This window comes from Chrysochloris asiatica, unplaced genomic scaffold (assembly GCF_000296735.1).
Source record: "Chrysochloris asiatica unplaced genomic scaffold, ChrAsi1.0 scaffold00010, whole genome shotgun sequence".
Classification (NCBI taxonomy): Eukaryota; Metazoa; Chordata; class Mammalia; order Afrosoricida; family Chrysochloridae; genus Chrysochloris; species Chrysochloris asiatica.
Window position 1 is genome coordinate 26,563,620 of NW_006408528.1, and position 19,462 is coordinate 26,583,081.

The window sequence follows — 19,462 nt, forward strand, 5'->3', positions numbered from 1 at the left end:
GGGTATTCTGTGTTGTTGTTGGCAAAGCTCCTTTACTGCACTTCTACCTGATCCGCCATCTTGTTTGTTCTCTCAAGAAGCATATTTTTATAATGTCACACATCCCAAATTTTTTTAAATTCTGTAATAATTAACAGTATACTTCATTCATTTGTTTTTATTTCCAATGTACTTCATGGTTCCTATTTTATTAATGGTAATTACAAAGAACTTTGTGAGCCTAAGAATTAAAATGGATCTAGATGTTGGAATGAAATTCTCTTCTATAAATTTTCCAAAGAATACTCAACTTCTTTGAAAACTAAACATATATTCTTAATTTTTTAAGAGCTATGGAATCCAATGTGAATCTATAATGCCATCCAACAAAGAACAATGGGTAACTGATTAAACCAAGTATTATTGATAATGCATCAAGGACACAGTAGATGAGATGCCCCCAAATCCTATTTCCCTTGCTTTCCAATTTCATAGTTTATATATAATCTTCTAGATAATAAAAAGTATGTCTGTCAAGGGGAGCACGGTGGCTCCGTATGCTGAGGACTGGTTTGGGAATCACAGAATCTCCTCAGGAGAATGATAAAGTTTATGCTGCCACAAAGGTTTAATGCCTCAGAAATCCTATACAGAATAAGAACTGATCCTATGGCACTTAACAGCAACAACAAATTTGTGTACATTCAAAGGGCAGCTTGAGAAGACAAAGTCAAGCATTAAAATGAAATTTGCAAAGACCAAGAGTTAGAAAACCAAAAAGGAAGAACCTGCTCAGCATCTCTCAAGCTGAAAGAACTGAAGAAAATAATTCAAGCCTCAACTTAAGATATTGAAGGATTCTATGGGCAAAATATTGAATGATGGCAGGAAGTATCAAGAGAAGGTAGAAGGAATACATAAGAATCACTGTACCAAAAATAATTATTCACTGCTCAACCATTTCAACAGGTAGCATATGATCAAAGACCGATGGTACGGAAGAAAGAAGTCCAAGCTGCACTGAAGGCACTGGTGAAAAGCAAGGCTCCAGGAATTGATGGAATACAAATGGGAATGTTTCAGCAAACTAATGCAGCACTGCAGATTCTCACTCATCTTGTGCATAGGGTTGCTATGAGTCGGCTACAACTCAATGGCACTTAACAACAACAGCAAGTGTGTAAACTATGAGTCTAAATCAACTTGACAGCTGTGGGTTTGGTAAATGAATATATGCCAGCAAATAACTGTGTAACTAGGCCACATTTTTTAGCTCCCTATGAATAGCTGCGTTTGGAAATCTTTTCCTCCTCCTACACTGAGGACAGAATCCCGGTGCAACAATGTAGAATAAGGCTGCTAATTTCAAGGTCAGTGGTTCAAACCAATCAACTGCTCATCTGAGACACTACGCAGGGTTTCTATGAGTCAATGGCACTTAACAACAACGGCACTGAAGATATTAACTTAAGAAATGCACTAATTGTGATGGTGTTAGTAGGGCATCTCCCTCTCATTTCCTGTGCCAATAAGAGCCCTTTTAGATCTCAATGCCGTGAAAAGCTGTACTTGTCATAAGTAGTCTTTTTTATATATATATATATTTCAGACATTTTTGATCTTAGAATATATAAATTCCCTCTTTTGTTTGACAACTAGAAAATTTAGTGTTGAGCATGTATTCTAGTTATAGTAGTTGTAAACTGCCTTATGGTATGCTTTTATCTGTTAAAACTTTAAAAATTCATCACTTTGTTTTTAAGCTTTGTATATGTTGCTATGTGTCTCTGTTTCATTGTGTTGGACTGCTACTTACCATTCCATAGCATGCATCTTTGCTCTTAATTTATCTCCCAAATGGGCACACAGAGAATCATTAACACACATTATCATGTTTTTTAATCATCATTCTTGCAAATAACTCTACAGATCTGAGTACACTTTTCTAGGTTATTGTGTCAGCATCCTTCACACCTATACTTTTGTCCTTTTTGCTTTCTAGAATTCGGTGCCATTTATACTCCAAAAGCAATGTGCCTCAGTTTCCATGACCATGCACCCTCACCCATGTTTGGTATTATTAAATCTTCTAATTTTTGCCTTCATTCTCAGCAGAAGGTAGTACCTTGTATAAACTTTCATTTCTAAGATTATTACTAAGTCTGATCATTAATATGCATACTTATTAGCCATTTGGGTTTCTCTTTCTTTGAATTGCCTATTTATATACTTCCCTTATTTTTTCTCTTTTTGCTGACCTGAAAGATTATTTCTTACATTTAGATGTCTGACATTTCTTCTCTGACAAAACTGACCTATTTGAATATATTGTTGTATTATGATAAGTGCCTTTGAGTCAGGTTCTGACCCATAGTGACCCTGTATAGAGTTTCCAAGAAGCAGCTGATGAACTTGAACGGCAGGCCTCCCAGTCCAAGTGGACTTTGCAGTCCAGCACATTAACCACAGTGCCACACCAGGACTATATTTGAATATACTACAAGATGAAAATTCATGCTATGGTTTTGTGTTATTAATTCATCTGTGTTGTAGACACATCATTCTGCAAATAGTGTCATGCCCAATACCCTACTGCCATCGAGATGATTGTGACTCACAACAGCCTTGTAGGACAGAGTAGAACTGCTCCATACATTTTAGGAGGCTGTAACCTTTATGGAAGCAGACTGCCATATCTTTCTTCTGTAGAGTGACTAGTGGGTCTGAATTGCCAGTCTTTTGGCTAGTAACCAAGTGCTTTAGGATTACTCACCTGGTACCATAGGTTTCCTGAAACTAGCTATCAAGCAATTCAGCCTGACCCTACTGGGTTAACAACTCTATTACATATCACAACCTTATTAGAAAGTATTATTAATAAAAGACAGTCAATCTTTATACTTTCATACATGAAGTTTTTTTGTTTTGTTTTGTTTTTCTGTAAGGTAACCAAACACTGTTTGCATTGAAGGTGGGCCAGATAAACCAACAAATAAATATGCATACTTTTCATATTTCTTAACTAGCAATAATGATTTAATTATTAAATATTTTCTGAATTATACCAGTTCAAGGTTTGTGTCTGCCCCTTTTCTATTAAAAGTGCAGAACCATATGGCTGATACACATAGAAATCACTTATTTCTGACTAGCTACCAGATGTGCAGGGTTCTTTGTTCAATTACCTTATTTTTTTATTTGACATTAGGAAACATATTGAATCAATCTTTATAGCTAAGAATATAAAAAACACTTTCGGTAAGAAATTCTGTAGTTATAAAGATTGCCTGTAAGAATATTTGATAGGAATGATGTATTATTTGTCATCTTTTTGACCAAGGAAATCTGGTCTGCAGACATAGAAAAAGCACAGCTGGATGAAAACAATTCTATAATCAAGATGTGATGTTGGAGGTACCCATGTTAAATAAAGTAGAAAGATTAAATTGCGGAAGGACTTCAAATAAAAATTTCCAAGTCATTTTTATTTTTAGGTATTTACAGTCCATGGAACATACATTAACTTTCAAGGTGATTTAATCTACCATAGTATACAGCCTTTGATATTGAGACTGAAAACAGAGTTTATTCCTGGCTAGTATAGACTCAAGCATGACAACGGTAGTGAGGTTGGGTCAGGATCAGGCAGTGTTTCGTTCTGTGTGTAAGGTCACGATGAGTCGGTACCGACTTGTTGGCACCTAAAAACAACAGTATGGTGAGAAATTTTTCTTATAATCTTTAACCTAGTCTTCTAGAGCTGACCTTTGAAATTTTCTGTTCAGCTCTTGGACCTCATCATTTCTTCCATTTGCTTTAGCATCTCTATGCCAGAGAGCAAGTTTCAGTGTCTCTCTCTTCTGGCATCCATTTTGACCTTTTCCTTCTTTCTTGTCTTCTTAATGACTTTTTGCTTTCTTCATGTATGATGTTCTTGATGTCATCCCACGACTCATCAAGTTTTCCATCTTTAGTGTTTAATGTATCAAATCTGTTCTTCAGATGATCTCTAAATTCAGGTGGGATATATTCAAGGTCATATTTCAGCTTTCGTGGACTCGTTTTCACTTTTTTCAGCTTCAGTTTGAATTTGCATATGGGCAATTGATAGTCTGTTCCACAGTCTGCCCCTGATCTTGTTTTGATTGACGACATAGTAAATTTGATGGAATACAATCTGTGTATTCCATCTAGTGAGGGCCATGTGTATAGTCATCTCTTAATGCTGCTTAAAAAAGGTATTTGAAATGAACCATTCATTGGTTTTGCAGAATTCTGTCATGCATTCTCCAGCACCATTTCTATCACCAAGGCCATATTTTCCAACTACTGATGCTTCCTCTTTGTTTCCAATCTTTGCATTCCAATCGCCAGTGATTATCAATGTATCTTGGTTACATGTTTTATCAATCTCAGAATGAAGAAGTTGGTAGAATTCTTCTGTTTATCCTCACTGACTTTAATGGTTGGTGCATGAATTTGAATAATACTGGTATTAACTGGGCTTCCCTGTAGGCACATGGATATTAGCCTATCAAATGTAGTATGGTACCTCATAACAGATCTTGATATGTTGTTCTTTTTGACAATGAGCACAGCACCATTGCTCTTCAATTTGTCATTCCTGGCATAGTAAGCCATGTGGTTTTCAGATTCACAATGGCCAATACCAGTCCATTTCAGCTCACTAATGCCTAAGATATCGATGTTTATGCATTCCATTTCATTTTTGAGAACTTCCAATTCTCCTGCATTCATACCTCTTACATTCCATGTTCTGATTTTCAATGGATTTTTACGGCTGTTTCTATTCATTTTGAGTTGTGCCCCATCAGCAAATGAAGGTCCCGAGGGTTTTACTCTATTTGCATCATCACGGTCTACTCTATTTTGAGGAGGCAGCACTTCCCCAGTCGCATTTTGAGTGCCTTCCAACCTGAGGGGCTCATTTCCCGGCACTATATCTGACAATGTTTCTCTGCTATTCATAAGGTTTTCAGTGACTACATATTCAGAAGTACTTTGTCTCTCCTCCTTCCTAGTCTGTCTTCATCTGGAAGCTCATCTGAAACCTGTCCAACATTGGTGACCCTGCTGGTATTTAAATACATGTGGCATAGCTTCCAAAATCACATCAATTCACAAGCCACCACAATATGACAAACTGAAAGACAAGTGATGGACAGAAATTTTCAAAGTTCAGTTCAAAAAGACAAGGTCAAATATTATAACAAAATGTGCAAAGATATGGAGTTAGAAAACCAGAAGGGAAGAACACGCTCAGCATTTTTCAAGCTGAGGGAACTGAAGAAAATATTCAAGCCTCGACTTTCATCTGTGCAAATTATTGAATGATGCAGAAAGCATCAAAGGATGGAAAGAATATACAAAGTCACTATACCAAAAGGAAATGGTTACTGTTCAACCATTTCAAGAAGTAGCATATGATCAAGAGCCAATGATACTGAAGGAGGAAGTCCAAGGTGCATTGAAGAATATGGGAAAGAACAAGCCACCGGGAATTGATAGAATAAAACTTGAAAGTGAGGCAGCACTTGAAACACTCACTCATCTCTGCCAAGAAATTTGGGAGACAACGATCTGGCTGACTGATTAGAAGAGATCCATATTTGTGCCCATTCCAAAGAGAGGTGACCCAATAGAAATCATCAGACAATATCTTTGATGTCCCATGCGAGTAAAGTTTTACTAAAAGTAATACAGAAACAGCTGCAAGCATACATTGACAGAGAACTTCTAGAAGTTCAAGCCAGATTCATGAGAGGACGTGGAATGAGGACAATCATTGCTGATGTCTGATGGAACTTGACTGAAAGCAGAGAATACCAGAAGATGTTTACCTATGCTTTATTGACTACTCAAAGGCCTTCAATTGTGTGGATCATGACAAGCTGTAAACAACATTGTGAAGCATGAGTATTCCATAATATTTAATTGTGCTCATGAGGAACCTATACATAGAACAAGAGACAGTTGTTCAAACAGAATATGGGAACACTGAATGGTTGAAAATTAGGAAAGATAAGTGACAGGATTGTATTCTTTCACCATACTTATTCAACCTGTATACTGAGAAAATAATCAGAGAAGCTGGATTATATGAAGAAAAATGTGAAATCAGGATTGGAAGAAGACTTAGTAACAACCTTGTGAAGAGGAGTTAAAATGCTTACTGATGAATATCAAAGGTATGGATTGCATCTCAATGTAAAGAAAACAAAAATCCTCAACACTGGACCAATAAACAACATTCTTATCAATGGAGAAAAGATTGAAGTTTGTCAAAGACTTCATTTTTCTTGGCTCACCCATTAACACTCATGGAAGTAGTAGTCAAGAAATCAAACAATGTATTGCATCAGGCTAATGTGCTGCAGAAGAACTTTTTAAAGTGTTGAAGAGCAAAGATGTCAGCTTGAGGACTCACGTACGCCTGACCCAAGCCATGGTATTTTCAGTAACCTCACATGCATGCGAAAGCTGGACAGTGAATAAGGACGATCAGAGAAGAATTGATGCTTCTGAGTTATGGTATTGGAGGAGAATATTGAAAGTGTCATGGGCTGCCAAAAGAACAAACAGATCTGTATTGAAAGAAGTACAGACAGAATACTGCTTGGAGGCCAGGATAGCCAGAATTCGTCTCATGCGTCAGACATATTGTTAGGAGGGACCAGTCACCGGAGAAGAATATCATGTTTGGTAAGGTGGAGGGTCAGAGACAAAGAGGAAGACCCCCAGTGAGATGGATTGATTCTGGCAGCATCAATGGGCTCAAGTGTGGCACAGGACCGGGCAGTGTTTCGTTCTGTTGTGCATAGGGTTGGTATGAGTCGGTACCGATTTGATGGCCCCTAACAACAACATGGTGAGAAAACTAGGTGAGCACTACTTCTAATATATTCAAATGTAGTCAATACCCGTTATAAATGTCATGTTTCACATCTTTGAATTGGTCAGGATTGTATATATTCATAATGCTGTGGTAGTCAAACTGTTATCTGATTATTAAAGACATACTTGTTTGTTTATTTTATGCTAGCTTTGAAATAAAGAAAACTTTATAAAAATCACCTCTAATTCCAATGACTAAGGATATTTGCTAATTTGTTTTTAATATTTACTTTGTGTTTCATTTGTAAGTACTTTCTTTAAGTACCTTCTATATGCCACAAAGGAACTCTGGTAGCGTAGTGGTTACAAATCGAGCTGCTAATCTTACGGTCAGCATTTCAAAACAACCAGCTGTTCCATGGGAGAAAGATGAGGCTTTCTGCTCCTGTAAAGATTTACAGCCTTGGAAACTCTATACAGTTCGCTATGAGTCGGAACCTACTTCACGGCACCTAACGACAATGACGATATACCATAAATTAGGTTAGATAACTTTCATACATGTATTTTTACTTATTAATTTTTACTTTATTTACTATCTCAGGAGACATAGTAGAAAGATAACAAAGGATTGTTTTTTAGTTAGGATGCTTGTGTGAAGGTGCTTCAGGTGAAAGCAATGTCCTATAATTTTCCTATATGTGTGTGTATCCGCTCTCTTTGACTAGTTACCAACTGTTCCTGAAATCTCACCTCCTTTGAATCTAACTGCTTCTCAAATCTCACCTCCTCTCAGTGCAAATCCCATTGGATTTACAGAGAAATGAATAACTTGGTTGCACTGTGATTGGCAAATCCCATTGCTTTTCATGTTTGTGTACCATGAACAAATAATATGCTTTTATTTTTTACTGTTTTCTGAACACTGTACTCATCTAGTAACATTCACATTCCCAAGAGTTAGGCTATAGACATTGATCCTTGAGGAAATTATATAGTTAAAGAGTTGAAACTTGGATGAAAAAATAATTAGATGGGGAATAGAAACACCACTTTGTGCTACAAATGTGAATAGTTTTGAGCTACAAAAGAAAGCAAAATACTCTTATGGAATAGAGTTGTAAAGAAAATCTTCATAAAGTGAGTGAAAGTTTAGCTAAGTCTGAAAGGATTTTAAAAAGTATAATGGATTGGTGGACAGTTAATAGTAAGTAGTTCACCACAGGAAGGAAAGAAGAAGTAAGACCAGAGACCCAGAAGTAGGAAATAGAATGGCAATACAGGAGACAGACAGTAGAGGGACTTATGAAGAGGAAAATTTAATTCTACTAGCAATGAGCAGCTAACTGAAAAGTTTTTAGATTGAGTCAATATAGAAGTACTTCAGAAGAAATGCCTGGGGCTCTACCTCTGAAAAATTAGCCATTTATCATTTTTTGGAGTACAGTTCTATTCTGACATACATGGGGTTCCATGAGTTGGAATTGACACAACAGTCACAGCTTCTTTCTGTAGTTTGCCTCACCACATTCCCTTAAATGTAGAACCTTTTTTAGACTGCTAGCATCACATATATTAAAATGTTAACATAATATTTATAGTTGTTACTCAACTATAGTTCGATGGCACCTAACAACATAGTTTTACTCTACTTAAAATAAATTTACAATAAAATTCAAATCTATAAATAGTTAAAATTTTTAATATTTTGCTTTTTTTTTCTGAAAGAAGTTATCTCCATAAATATGGCATACACTGTTGTGTGTGTGTACATGCACATACACATATATGTATAAAATGTCTGCCTATATAGCACTATGTGGCATGTGGTGATTAAAAGCTGCCAACACTTTATTCAAATGACTCTAAAACTTTTTACTTACATTACTGCATTGGGATATTATTTGGTTTTCATTTGGCTGGAACATATCATTAACATATTAGATCCATGTTCTCAACAGCCGGAAACCATTAAAGCTTTGACAATCAAACTTTATGATAAACACAAACACTATCGGTGAAGTTAGAATTGACAGTGTTCCTTATTATCTTAAATACAGTTTATGAAAATAAACTCTAAAATAAAAATTCCTTGTAGAAGGCATATTGATTTCCAGAAATGTATCTATTCCTCTACCTCAGTTTTAGAAACACTACACTGAACTGTTTTAGGATGTATATTTAGAAAGGTACTATCTGAATAATTGAGCAATTTTCATGGAAAAAAATTAGGATAGCAAGTGATGAAGGACCTTGTAAGTCTGAGCCAGTGTTTTGTAGTTCAGAGGAAATACAGAACAATAGATCATGTAAGAGGATATGGCATGGGTCTATGTGTAAGAGGTACCATCTTAGAGAAGGTGATTGAAACAAGGAAATAGAAAAGTTATCCATGTGGAAGCAAATAAATTGAGATCTGCAAAGGATAGAGAAATGTGTCTTAGAAAAAATAAAATATCCGGCGAAGGGACCAAGAAGAAAACCAGGACAGAAAAGTTGTTTTAGAAGTAAAGGTCATCAATGTCAAATTAAACAAACAAACAAACAAACAAAAAACTATTTAAAAACTATGTTTTAAAATTGGGAAAGGTGTGCAACAAGGTTGTGTTCTTTCACATACTTATACAACCTGTATGCTGAGCAAATAATATGAGAAGCTGGAGTCTATGAAGAAAAACATGGCATCAGTATTGGAGGAAGACTCATTAACAACCTGTGATATGCAGATGATACAACCTTGCTTGCTGAAAGTGAAGAGGACTTAAAACATTTACTGATGAAGATCAAAGAGCACAGCCTTCAGTATGGATTACATCTCAATGTAAAGAAAACAAAAATCCTCACCACTGGACCAATAAACAACATTCTTATCAATGGAGAAAAGATTGAAGTTGTCAAGGACTTCATTCGTCTTGGATCAACTATCAACACTCATGGAAGCAGCAGTCAAGAAATCAGACGAAGTATTGCATTAGGCAAATCTGCTGCACAGGAACTTTTTAAAGTGTTGAAGAGCAAAGATGTCACCATGAGGACTAAGGTGCGCCTGACCCAAGCCATGGTATTTTCAATAACCTCATATGCATGCAAAAGCTGAACAGTGAATAAGGAAGATCGTAGAAGAATTGATGCCTTTGAATTGTGGTGTTGGAGGAGAATACTAAAAGTGACATGGGCTGCCAAAAGAACCAATAGATCTGTTTGGGAAGAAGTGCAGCCAGAGTGCTCCTTGGAGGCCAAGATGGCTAAACTTCATTTCTCATACTTTGGACATATTGTCAGGAGGGAACAGTCGCTGGAGAAGGATGTCACGCTGGGTTAGGTGGAGGGACAGAGAAAAAGAGGAAGACCCCAATGAAATGGATTGGGCAGGTGGTAGCATTGATGGACTCAAGTGTGGCAGCGGTAGTGAGGTTGGCCCAGGATCGGACATTGTTTCGTTCTGCTGTGCATGGGGTCGCTATGAGTCGGTTCCGACTCGATGGCACCTGACAACAACAACAATATGGAGGCCGTATACTTCCAAAATCATACTTCAAAAATCATTTCATCAGTGGCATGATACCATCACAGTCATGGCTCAATAAAGGATGGCTTTATAGAGAAAGTAGTTAATGGGAGAGAAGACTGCAGATGCCTGATGTGCAGACTTAGTGAAAATGGGCACAGTAAGAGAAAATCATTGTCATAAAGAGTTACAGTTGACTATGCCTGGTGCTGTAGGATAAGCACTGGGCTGCAAGGTTGGTTTCAAACACAAAGTCGGGGGTTTGAACTCACTGGTCACTGCTCAGAAAACCTATAAAGGGTCGCTGAGTTGGAACCAACTCAAAGGCACTTAATTGCAACAATGCTGGCAAGAGTCAGAGTCCTGATGTGGTGCTGTTTAATAAGCACTGGAATGCTAGCCAAAAAGTCAGTAGTTTAAGCCTACCAGCTGCTCCTTGGAAACCATATGCAGGGTCTCTATGAGTCAGAACCAATTTGACAGCATTTAACAGCAAAACATGGCAACAATTAAGGACCTAATCTCAGGAAAACGTACCAGTAGATACAAGAATGTTTCTATTTAGTGATAATGGTTTGTTTTGGGGGCCTTCCTGATATCCACTGGAGAACTTCTTAAGTCAAGGGGTATAGCAGTCTGCATGTCAAGTTATGGTCCTGCCAGAGCAAAGGAAGCCACAGAGAGCACTTTTGGGGCCTCTTTTATTTTCCCAAGCATGTATCCCAGCAGCTGTAAAGAATTAATTACCTTAAATAGTTGACAACTTGCCTTATGGGAGCCTTGGACTATGAACTAATATCCCTAATTGGTGTAAAATGTTTTATCCCACCACCAATGCCATTTTATCACATTAACCACAAACTATATGAATGATCATTTTTCATACATAAATAATTACATTACAACTGTATGATGAGGCTTCGTCTAGTCTACACAAGGCCAGAAAGAGTTGAACCTGTAGTCCTGACTGAAGCTAACCAATAGGACAAAAACACACTTGTGTTGGGGAAGGTAGAATCCCAACTGAACAGTTTTTATCTTGTCTAGATGTTTCTGATGAAAGGAGATGGGGATAGAATTTAATTCACTAGGGAGTTTTATTGTGAATAATTGCAATTGTCAGAACTGTAAAGGTAGAAGTTGTGTAACAAAAAGGGCAGGGAGAGTAGTTAATCTTACGTTCCAGGAACAGAGAGTCCTAGGATCATCAATAGAGAAGAGCATGAATGGAACATGGGTCCCTAACCAGAGAAGCAGCTATACCAGAAATGGAGGCAGAAGTGATGGCATAGAGAGATAGAGTGGCTGAGGACTCTAGATTCATGGAAAGAGAAAGGCTGTGTGCTGGCAGGCAGGAGGCTGACTTACAGAATGTGCCCTTTGGTTGTTTAAATACTTATACATGCTTGCATGTTTTTGTGTACATAAAAAAATAAAAACAAATACTGTTAACTGATGATGCATGCAAGGGATTGTGGATTGTAATTGTTTGCAATGAAACAAAATACAATAGGTTGAGTGCAAAACCGATGTTCTCCCATGTAAACTATCACTCAATTCACAATAAAAGCTTTAAAAAAAAACCTCCTGTGGCTAATGGCTTTTACTTCTAAGACTCTTGGTTTTCTCTGTACTTCCTTTATGACAAAGATAAGTATTGTTTTCTCTTTTGTGTTCTGACAGGTAAGTCTTCCAGCAGACTGTGAATTATTTTTATACCATTATTATAAGGTGCATTCAAGAGTCCAAATGTGGCACTGTAGGATAAGCACTGGACTGCTAACCATAAAGTTGGCAGTTCAAACCCATCAGCTACTCCTTGGAAATGCAATACAGGTCCATTATGAGTCTGACCAACTTGAGGGCACTTTACATACAGCAAGCCACATTTAAACACTTATCAAGTTTGTTTCTAGCTATAAGAATGAATATTCAAATTGTTTTCAGGACTGATTGTGAGGGTTGGAAATATAAAGGTAGACATTTTATAGCAAGTGGGGGAGTGATTAACTTTCCAGTCTAGGAGCGGAGGTCCCTAGGACCATCAACGGAGAAGAGCTGAGAGTGGGACCCTACCCAGAGAAGCAGTGATGCCTGAGATGGCGGCAGCGACGATGATGACATGGAGCAATGGAGTAGCTGGGGACTTTAGATCCAGAGAGGGAGAGGGACTGTGTACTGAAGACTTGGGGGGTGGGGAGGTGGGTGGAGTGTAGGGGGCAGGCTTGCAGGGTAAACCCTTTGGTTGGTTGATGATGCATGGAGGGGATTGTATCCATGGCAATGAGACGATATAAGATAGAATGAATGTAAAACTAATGTTCTCCTATGTAAACTATCACATAATTCACAATAAAACATTTTTTAAAAAGCAATGAATATTCAAAAAAGGTGCCTGCTATTCAGGACCTGCTATGTGATAAATGACATTACCATCGAGTCAACTTTGACTTATTCCAGACTAGACCAACGCCATAGGGTTTTCTTGGCTGTACATTTTATGGAACAGAGTCCTGCTGTGGCACTGGACTGGAAGGCCAGTTTGAACTAGAGGGCCGGCAGTTCAGACTCACCAGCTGCTCCTCAGAAACCCTATCTATACAAGATCGCTATGAGTTGACACTTCCAAACAATCATTAGGGTATTGGACTGCCAGGTGGTGTCACTGGGTGGGTACAAACCTTCAACTATTTTGTTAGTGTTGTTGTTAAGTGTTGTAGAGTCAGTTCTGACTCATAGAGACCCTGTGTAGGTTTTCTGAGGAGTGGTTGGTGAGCTTGAACCACCGACCTTGTGGTTCAATTTGACATTGCAGTCCTGTGTATTAACCTACAATGCCACATCAAGACTCCTTTTTGTTACTAGCTGAGTACCATCCACTTGTGCTGCCTAGAGACCTTTCTATCACTTTTCAAAATAGTTGACTTATTTTATCGTCAAACTCTTTAAAGTACATTGGTATTATGTTCTCCATTTCTTCAGATAAAAATAAGATATAAAAAAATGCATAATTGTCACAGAGTATGCATTTAGTAAGTGGTGGTATGGATATTTGAAACTAGCTCTATTGTCAAATCACCTTCTCACTAGTATAATTAATTATCGGTGATCAAATAAGACCAATTCATTGAAGGTCTTATTGTGTACTTCTTACCATGAAGTGTAATTACTTATTTAAAGAAATAAAATGTAGAATGTATTATTTCACAAATGAAATATATTTGAGTAATAAAGCTATATTAAAAATTAACATTAATTAGACAGTGATGTTCTTCAGAGCAGAAGTTGGGTTTTACATATGTATTTTTTAAATTTATCTTGACAGTACAACATTGTAGAAATGTACAACAAATGCCTACTGAATTACTTCATTAATGTTTTTGTGGCGGTTCTTTTGAGGGCGGAGGGTTTGGTAAGGAAGTGCAGGTGACACCGCTCTAATCAGAGAGCCCCTTGTAGAAACATTAGTCACTATTATCTGTAAGTTATAGGCACTGCTGTTGTATCCATTCTAAAACAGATGCCCAAAACCAAGTTGGACAAATCTTCATTACATTCTAACATTGAGTACTAGACTGAAATGGATATCTTTTGTGTAATGATTAATTGAAATCATTAAGGAGAAAGTTCTCTCAATTTGTAATTAATGATATTGATTAAAATTACATTCAATTTATGTGGCATATGCTCAAGGACACATACTTTAATTACTTACATCCCTGGTAGGTTTTCATTATGTGAAAATGAAATCAGTCGAGACTGTTAGTGAAAAGGATTGTACTGCTTGGTTTCTTGCCTGGATAATCCTCCAATGCAATTTACTTTCTTCCTGCAGGTGAAGACAGATGACAGAGTGGTTAAGATGGACCTCGGGTTACTCTTCCTAAGGATACGCAAAATGGATGCTGGGATCTATTTTTGTCAGACAATCGAGCACAGTTTTGTTCATACTGTCCGCAAAATCACGTTGGAAGTAGTGGAAGAGGAGAGAGTAGAGGAAATGTTTAACAAAGACTTTGATGAGGACGGTCCTCACAAGATGCCTTGCCCTGCTCATAGCAGCATCCCCCAGGGAGTAAAGCCATGGTACAAGGAATTCTTGCAGCTGATTGGTTATAGTAACTTCCAGAGAGTGGAAGAGTACTGTGAAAAGGTATGGTGCACAGAGAAGAAGAGGAAAAAGCTTAAAATGTCACCTTCCAAGTGGAAGTACGCCAATCCACAAGAAAAGAAGCTGCGTTCTAAACCTGAGCACTATCGGCTGCCCAGGAACGCGCTGGACTCTTGATGGGCTGCCACTACCCACTGGCTTTTGAAGAATTTCTATATGGAACTTTATAAAGTTATGAGATATGATCCAACTTCTTTGCATTGCTTAAAATAGGTTTCTGTAATACAGAAATGACTGTAAATGTATTATGATAAATTATTCTTCATATTCATTTGAATGGTAAGACATAACACAATTTGTTAAAGCAAGTGTCTTGTTTAAATGGTTTTATGTTATATTTATCAAAAAAAATTGTCATAGGTGTAGTTTTGAGTACTGTGGCTGCTTTTCTGTAGCTATTATTATTTTACACTTGGCAGACTTAAACATAATGGAGCACTGAAAAAATTAGCGAATTTCATATTCACAGAAAAAAAATATATGGACACTTTAATTTTTCTGAATGTTTTCTTTTCTACAATGATGTAAATTATGCAAAATATCAGATATTTTAACATTGTCATGTGGACTGTCTTTACTTTTAAAAGAATTATTGTATTAGTGTGGTCTAAGCCATGTGTTTTTACAAAGCAGGTGTATTGTGATTGTTATATATCTTATAAGGAAAAATGTGGTCACCCTGAGGCTTGTACCCTTCAGAAAACATTTACTAAACCATATTCATAATATTTTTGTTGCACAAATGAAAATATTCTTTTCATTCTCCACTCCATGGTTAAAGAATAAAGCGAAGATAACTTACCAGTAAGATAACAAAGAATATCAAAACATGGAGTTTTACTGCTAGAACTCTAGCTAAAAGATTTTTTGCTGCCCTCTTGTGGTAGAAAACATTCTCTTGTCATCTTTTTTGCACTAATATGGAATTGATAGAAGTTTCACAGTGAATGCATCAAACACATGTCCAGAAACAAACTAACAGAAATTATATATATATATATAAGCTAGTGTCATATTTTTATGGATAATTTATCTCATAATTCAGAGATTGTAGTCCTGACAGTCTATAAAAATGTAGACTTTGAAGCTTACGAAATAATTTCCCAAGAATCTAAAACAAATTCCATAAATATTTCATTTATGGAAAAAATATTAGACCATTTTACTCTTAAAAATCCTTATTTTCTACTTCCCTTATAATAACAAACCAGTTTGATGACTTCAGTTAATGACAAAGATCGTTAAAGCATGTTTTCTTTGCTCTTATAAATATGAGCAAAGTTTTATTTTTGAGAATGTTTCTTTCTGAATTATTTCTTTACCTACTCTAAATATTGAACAATTACCATTCTAAGATACAAAATTTGTTATGGGATGTTTTCATTTACAATTTAAAAACTAAAAGCATGTGGATTACTCATGAAAAAAATGATATTTATTTTAAGTGTGCATTTTAAACTGTTTATTTCAGTTTTGACAGTTGGCTTACAGGCTATATAAAAAATAAAATTAAAGTGCAGATAACTTGTTATTATTTTTAAGTGCTGATGAGTTGGTTCCAACCCATAGTGACCCTGTATAGGGTTTCCGAGGAGCAGCTGGTGAGCTTGAACTGCCGACCTTGTTCAAATGGCTTTGCAGTCTGGCGCATTAACTCACAACACCACACCAGGACTCCAGTTTCATTTTTAAATCAGCAGACACATACTGTTTTTGGAAAGTTTAAAATATTCTTTCAGATAAGTCCCCAATTTACAACAAATCTGTAGAACATAAATATATTGAAAATATACTCTGAAAAATTCACTTACTATTTACCTACAAGTCTACTAATATGCCCACCCATATTAACTAAAATTAACCTCTCATGAAATTATGTAAAAGAAACAAGACATATTTAATTTAAAATTTGTCCAATCTTGGAAACAGAACCACAAACTAGACTACTGGATGCTTAGCAAAGCTATGTTACAAATATTCAAAGTGACTAGAGATATCACTAAAGCACTGTTTAAGTATCATTTAGTTGACACAAGAGAAGGTAAGGTAGCATTTTCTTCTGTATACAGACTTAAAAGAATAAGGCAGATTTAGTGTAAGTAGGTATCATTTCCATCTCAATAGCAAATGCAAGCAGTTAATGTCAATGATGATGCAACTTTTGAACTAAAATATCTCTGAAATGATAAGGTCGAGAAAAAATTAGTTTTTTTATGACATGAGTCTTAAGGATTAAGCATCCATACAAACTAATTAAGATGAGATGATTTTTAACCAGAAAATGCATATTTTACATAAAATGTTAAAATTGTGTCTGAATTTAATAAATCCAGCTTAAAAAAGTTTACGAAAATGCTGTTTGGAAAGAAGTCTAATAGGAAAGTCTTGAGGACTTAGATCCACAACTTAGGAAGAATACGAAATTTTACTAATTTCAATTTATGTTAGTAGTGTAAAAGAACTGGGAATGAAGAAAGAAAAAGGGGAAAGATAGAGAAATGGAACTTCCTAGGGATATATCTCACAGTGGTAATTTTCATGCTCTGTCTTTTAAACACACGCGCCAAGACCAATTTCATTGACCTCTCAAAAAATCAGCAACCTATATTTCTCTGTCCTTAAGAATATGCAAATACAACACAAAAATGTATTCCTCATCTTTTCTTCTATGTGGGATTACAATTCAAATTCAGAATCTCGTTGAAGAAATGTCCAGACTTTGAAACACACACACAGTCTGATAATTGAACAGTCTGATACCCTTCTCTTTCAATTCAAGAAGAGAAAATGATCACCTGCAAGATTTGAACGAATTAAGAGTTCACCTCCAGCCTAATCACATTTTCCTCAGACATAAACTCGAAAAAGTAGAAAAATCATGCCTTCTTGCAGCACAAAGCTGAGAAGGATTAATAACCACTCTTATCTTCCAGAATACCTCTATACAGTGCTCTCTTATGTTGTTCCTTTAGAGACAGGACCTGTAAGAAGAATGTGCTTCTACATTAAATAATATATGCCTCCTCTTCAACACTAAGCCCAGAGAGCTGCTGAGTGAGACAGGAATTTGTCTGCAAAGAGGTTTACAACTGGAAAAAATTTTACTTGATTTCTGAGGTCGCTTCTATGACTGTGTTTCAACATAGCTAAATTTCTTCTTTTGTGTCTGTTACTATATATTTCTGTTCAGAGCTATCCACTTGGAGAAACAAGGATTGAATATAGAAATGAACATGGATATAGCACTTTGGAAAGAGGGAGCAGAAAGTCTTTTGTCTATTCAGTAAATGGCAATTCCATATATAGTTGTGTTTTTTTTCCTTTCCCAAACTAGTTAAATAATTAAGATGTTTTCACTGAGTGTTTGATGTTCACTGTAGGATGTAGGATTTTGTAAATCTTCATAGTGATTATAAACATTTGTAAAGACTGTAAAATACAATAAATTGTTTCAAGTATTAGTGATAAGCATGAAACAACACAGCAGCTGTTTTCCTTAGAAATGAATTGCCTTTTAAAGTAAATAATCTGACATGTATATTGAGAAAAGGGTTTAGTACGATATAGATATTTGAGATCCCAAGAGAAAATGCCATGGATGACATTAGGAATTGATATTTTTGTTTTGTTTTTCTTGCAGCAGAATGTCACAATGAGTTATTTACAAAAAGAAGTGCTTCATTTTTCAGGCCAACAACTGTTGCATTTGAATCCAATATAAATAATAGGTTTCCCATGAACAGTCTTGATAATAGCAGTGTTATTTAAGTTAGTATGTTTATTTTATTTTTTTCTTGGGTGGCTAGCTTTATACTATGTTCTTCATTATGAATTGATTGTATTATGTTTGTATTTCAATGGCTTAGTTAAAAACTAGTGTACGATACTAGAGTGTTCTTGTCTGTATGGCATCCTTTTATTTGCTTGGCTGGGTCCATAAAAGCATGTACAGACTATTTCTTTTTACCGATTCAAAGCCAGGAGACTTCTTATCTGGTGGCACACTACAAAGACCTTTGACAATGTGTCTCTTTGATTATAACATGAATCTGACACTATGCACAGCATAAATTGTCTGTACTAGTATGTACAATTTCTATTTGGTTCAACTTAGATGAAAAAGAAATAAATATTTGCTAAACTCTTAAATGTTGTCTTATTTGCCAATTGAAGTTAAATTGCATATGGTGTCAATATTAAATGTAAACATACAATGCCCATCCAGCTCTAATTTTTGTTTTTTAAGAAATTCGTAAAGAATTCAATTTGCTTTCCAAGGCAATGCATGGATCACCTATTATAAGGAGAATGAAGTCCATTAAGTTCATTTTCTTGCAGCAGTTGGATTTACTTATGCCACATTATGTTTCTAGGACCAACAACCAGAAATTCCTCTCAAAGCTTCATCACCCAGATAAGATATGGAAAGTGAATGCCTTTAAAATGGTAACTAGTTGGTTATTTATGACTTTTGCAAAGCTCAATTCTATCTCAACATATTTAAATTGATGAGGTTTTCCCTTTACTATTATCTTTTTTTTTTTTTAAGACCAGGGGAAACCATTTAAATCACATTTAATGTTAAATGAACCTCTATGGGAAGTTACATTTTCAAATCATTATTATTTAAGTAGTTTCTAATTAGTTGCAATTTACTTTTAAGAAGGAATTCCACAGTAGCTCCACGATATCTCTGTGAGATTTAGGAGTCCTGGTGTGGCACTATAAGGTAAGCACTGGACCTGAAAGTCAGTTTGAACTGCAAGGTTGGTGGTTCAAACTCACCAGCTGCTCCTTGGAGATCCTGTATAGAGTTGATTTGCGGCAGAAGCCATTAGACATCATTTAACAACAACCAACAACAATGCCACTAATGATAACTGTTTACTTATGTTTGTAACTTTCATTTATAACACAGTAGCTATTTTTACTGTATAATTTGAAAATCA

At 36.0% G+C, this 19,462-nt stretch overlaps 1 protein-coding gene across 1 annotated transcript in view; it reads left to right on the forward strand.

Moving 5' to 3' along the window:
• SEMA3E (sema domain, immunoglobulin domain (Ig), short basic domain, secreted, (semaphorin) 3E) overlaps positions 1–14,630 on the forward strand; it is a 361,421-nt gene extending 346,791 nt beyond the window's left edge. Inside the window, exon 18 of the mRNA XM_006834339.1 lies at positions 14,178–14,630. Coding sequence (XP_006834402.1) covers positions 14,178–14,630 — 453 coding nt within the window. The remainder of the gene's footprint in view (positions 1–14,177) is intronic.
• The last annotated feature ends 4,832 nt before the right edge of the window (positions 14,631–19,462 follow it).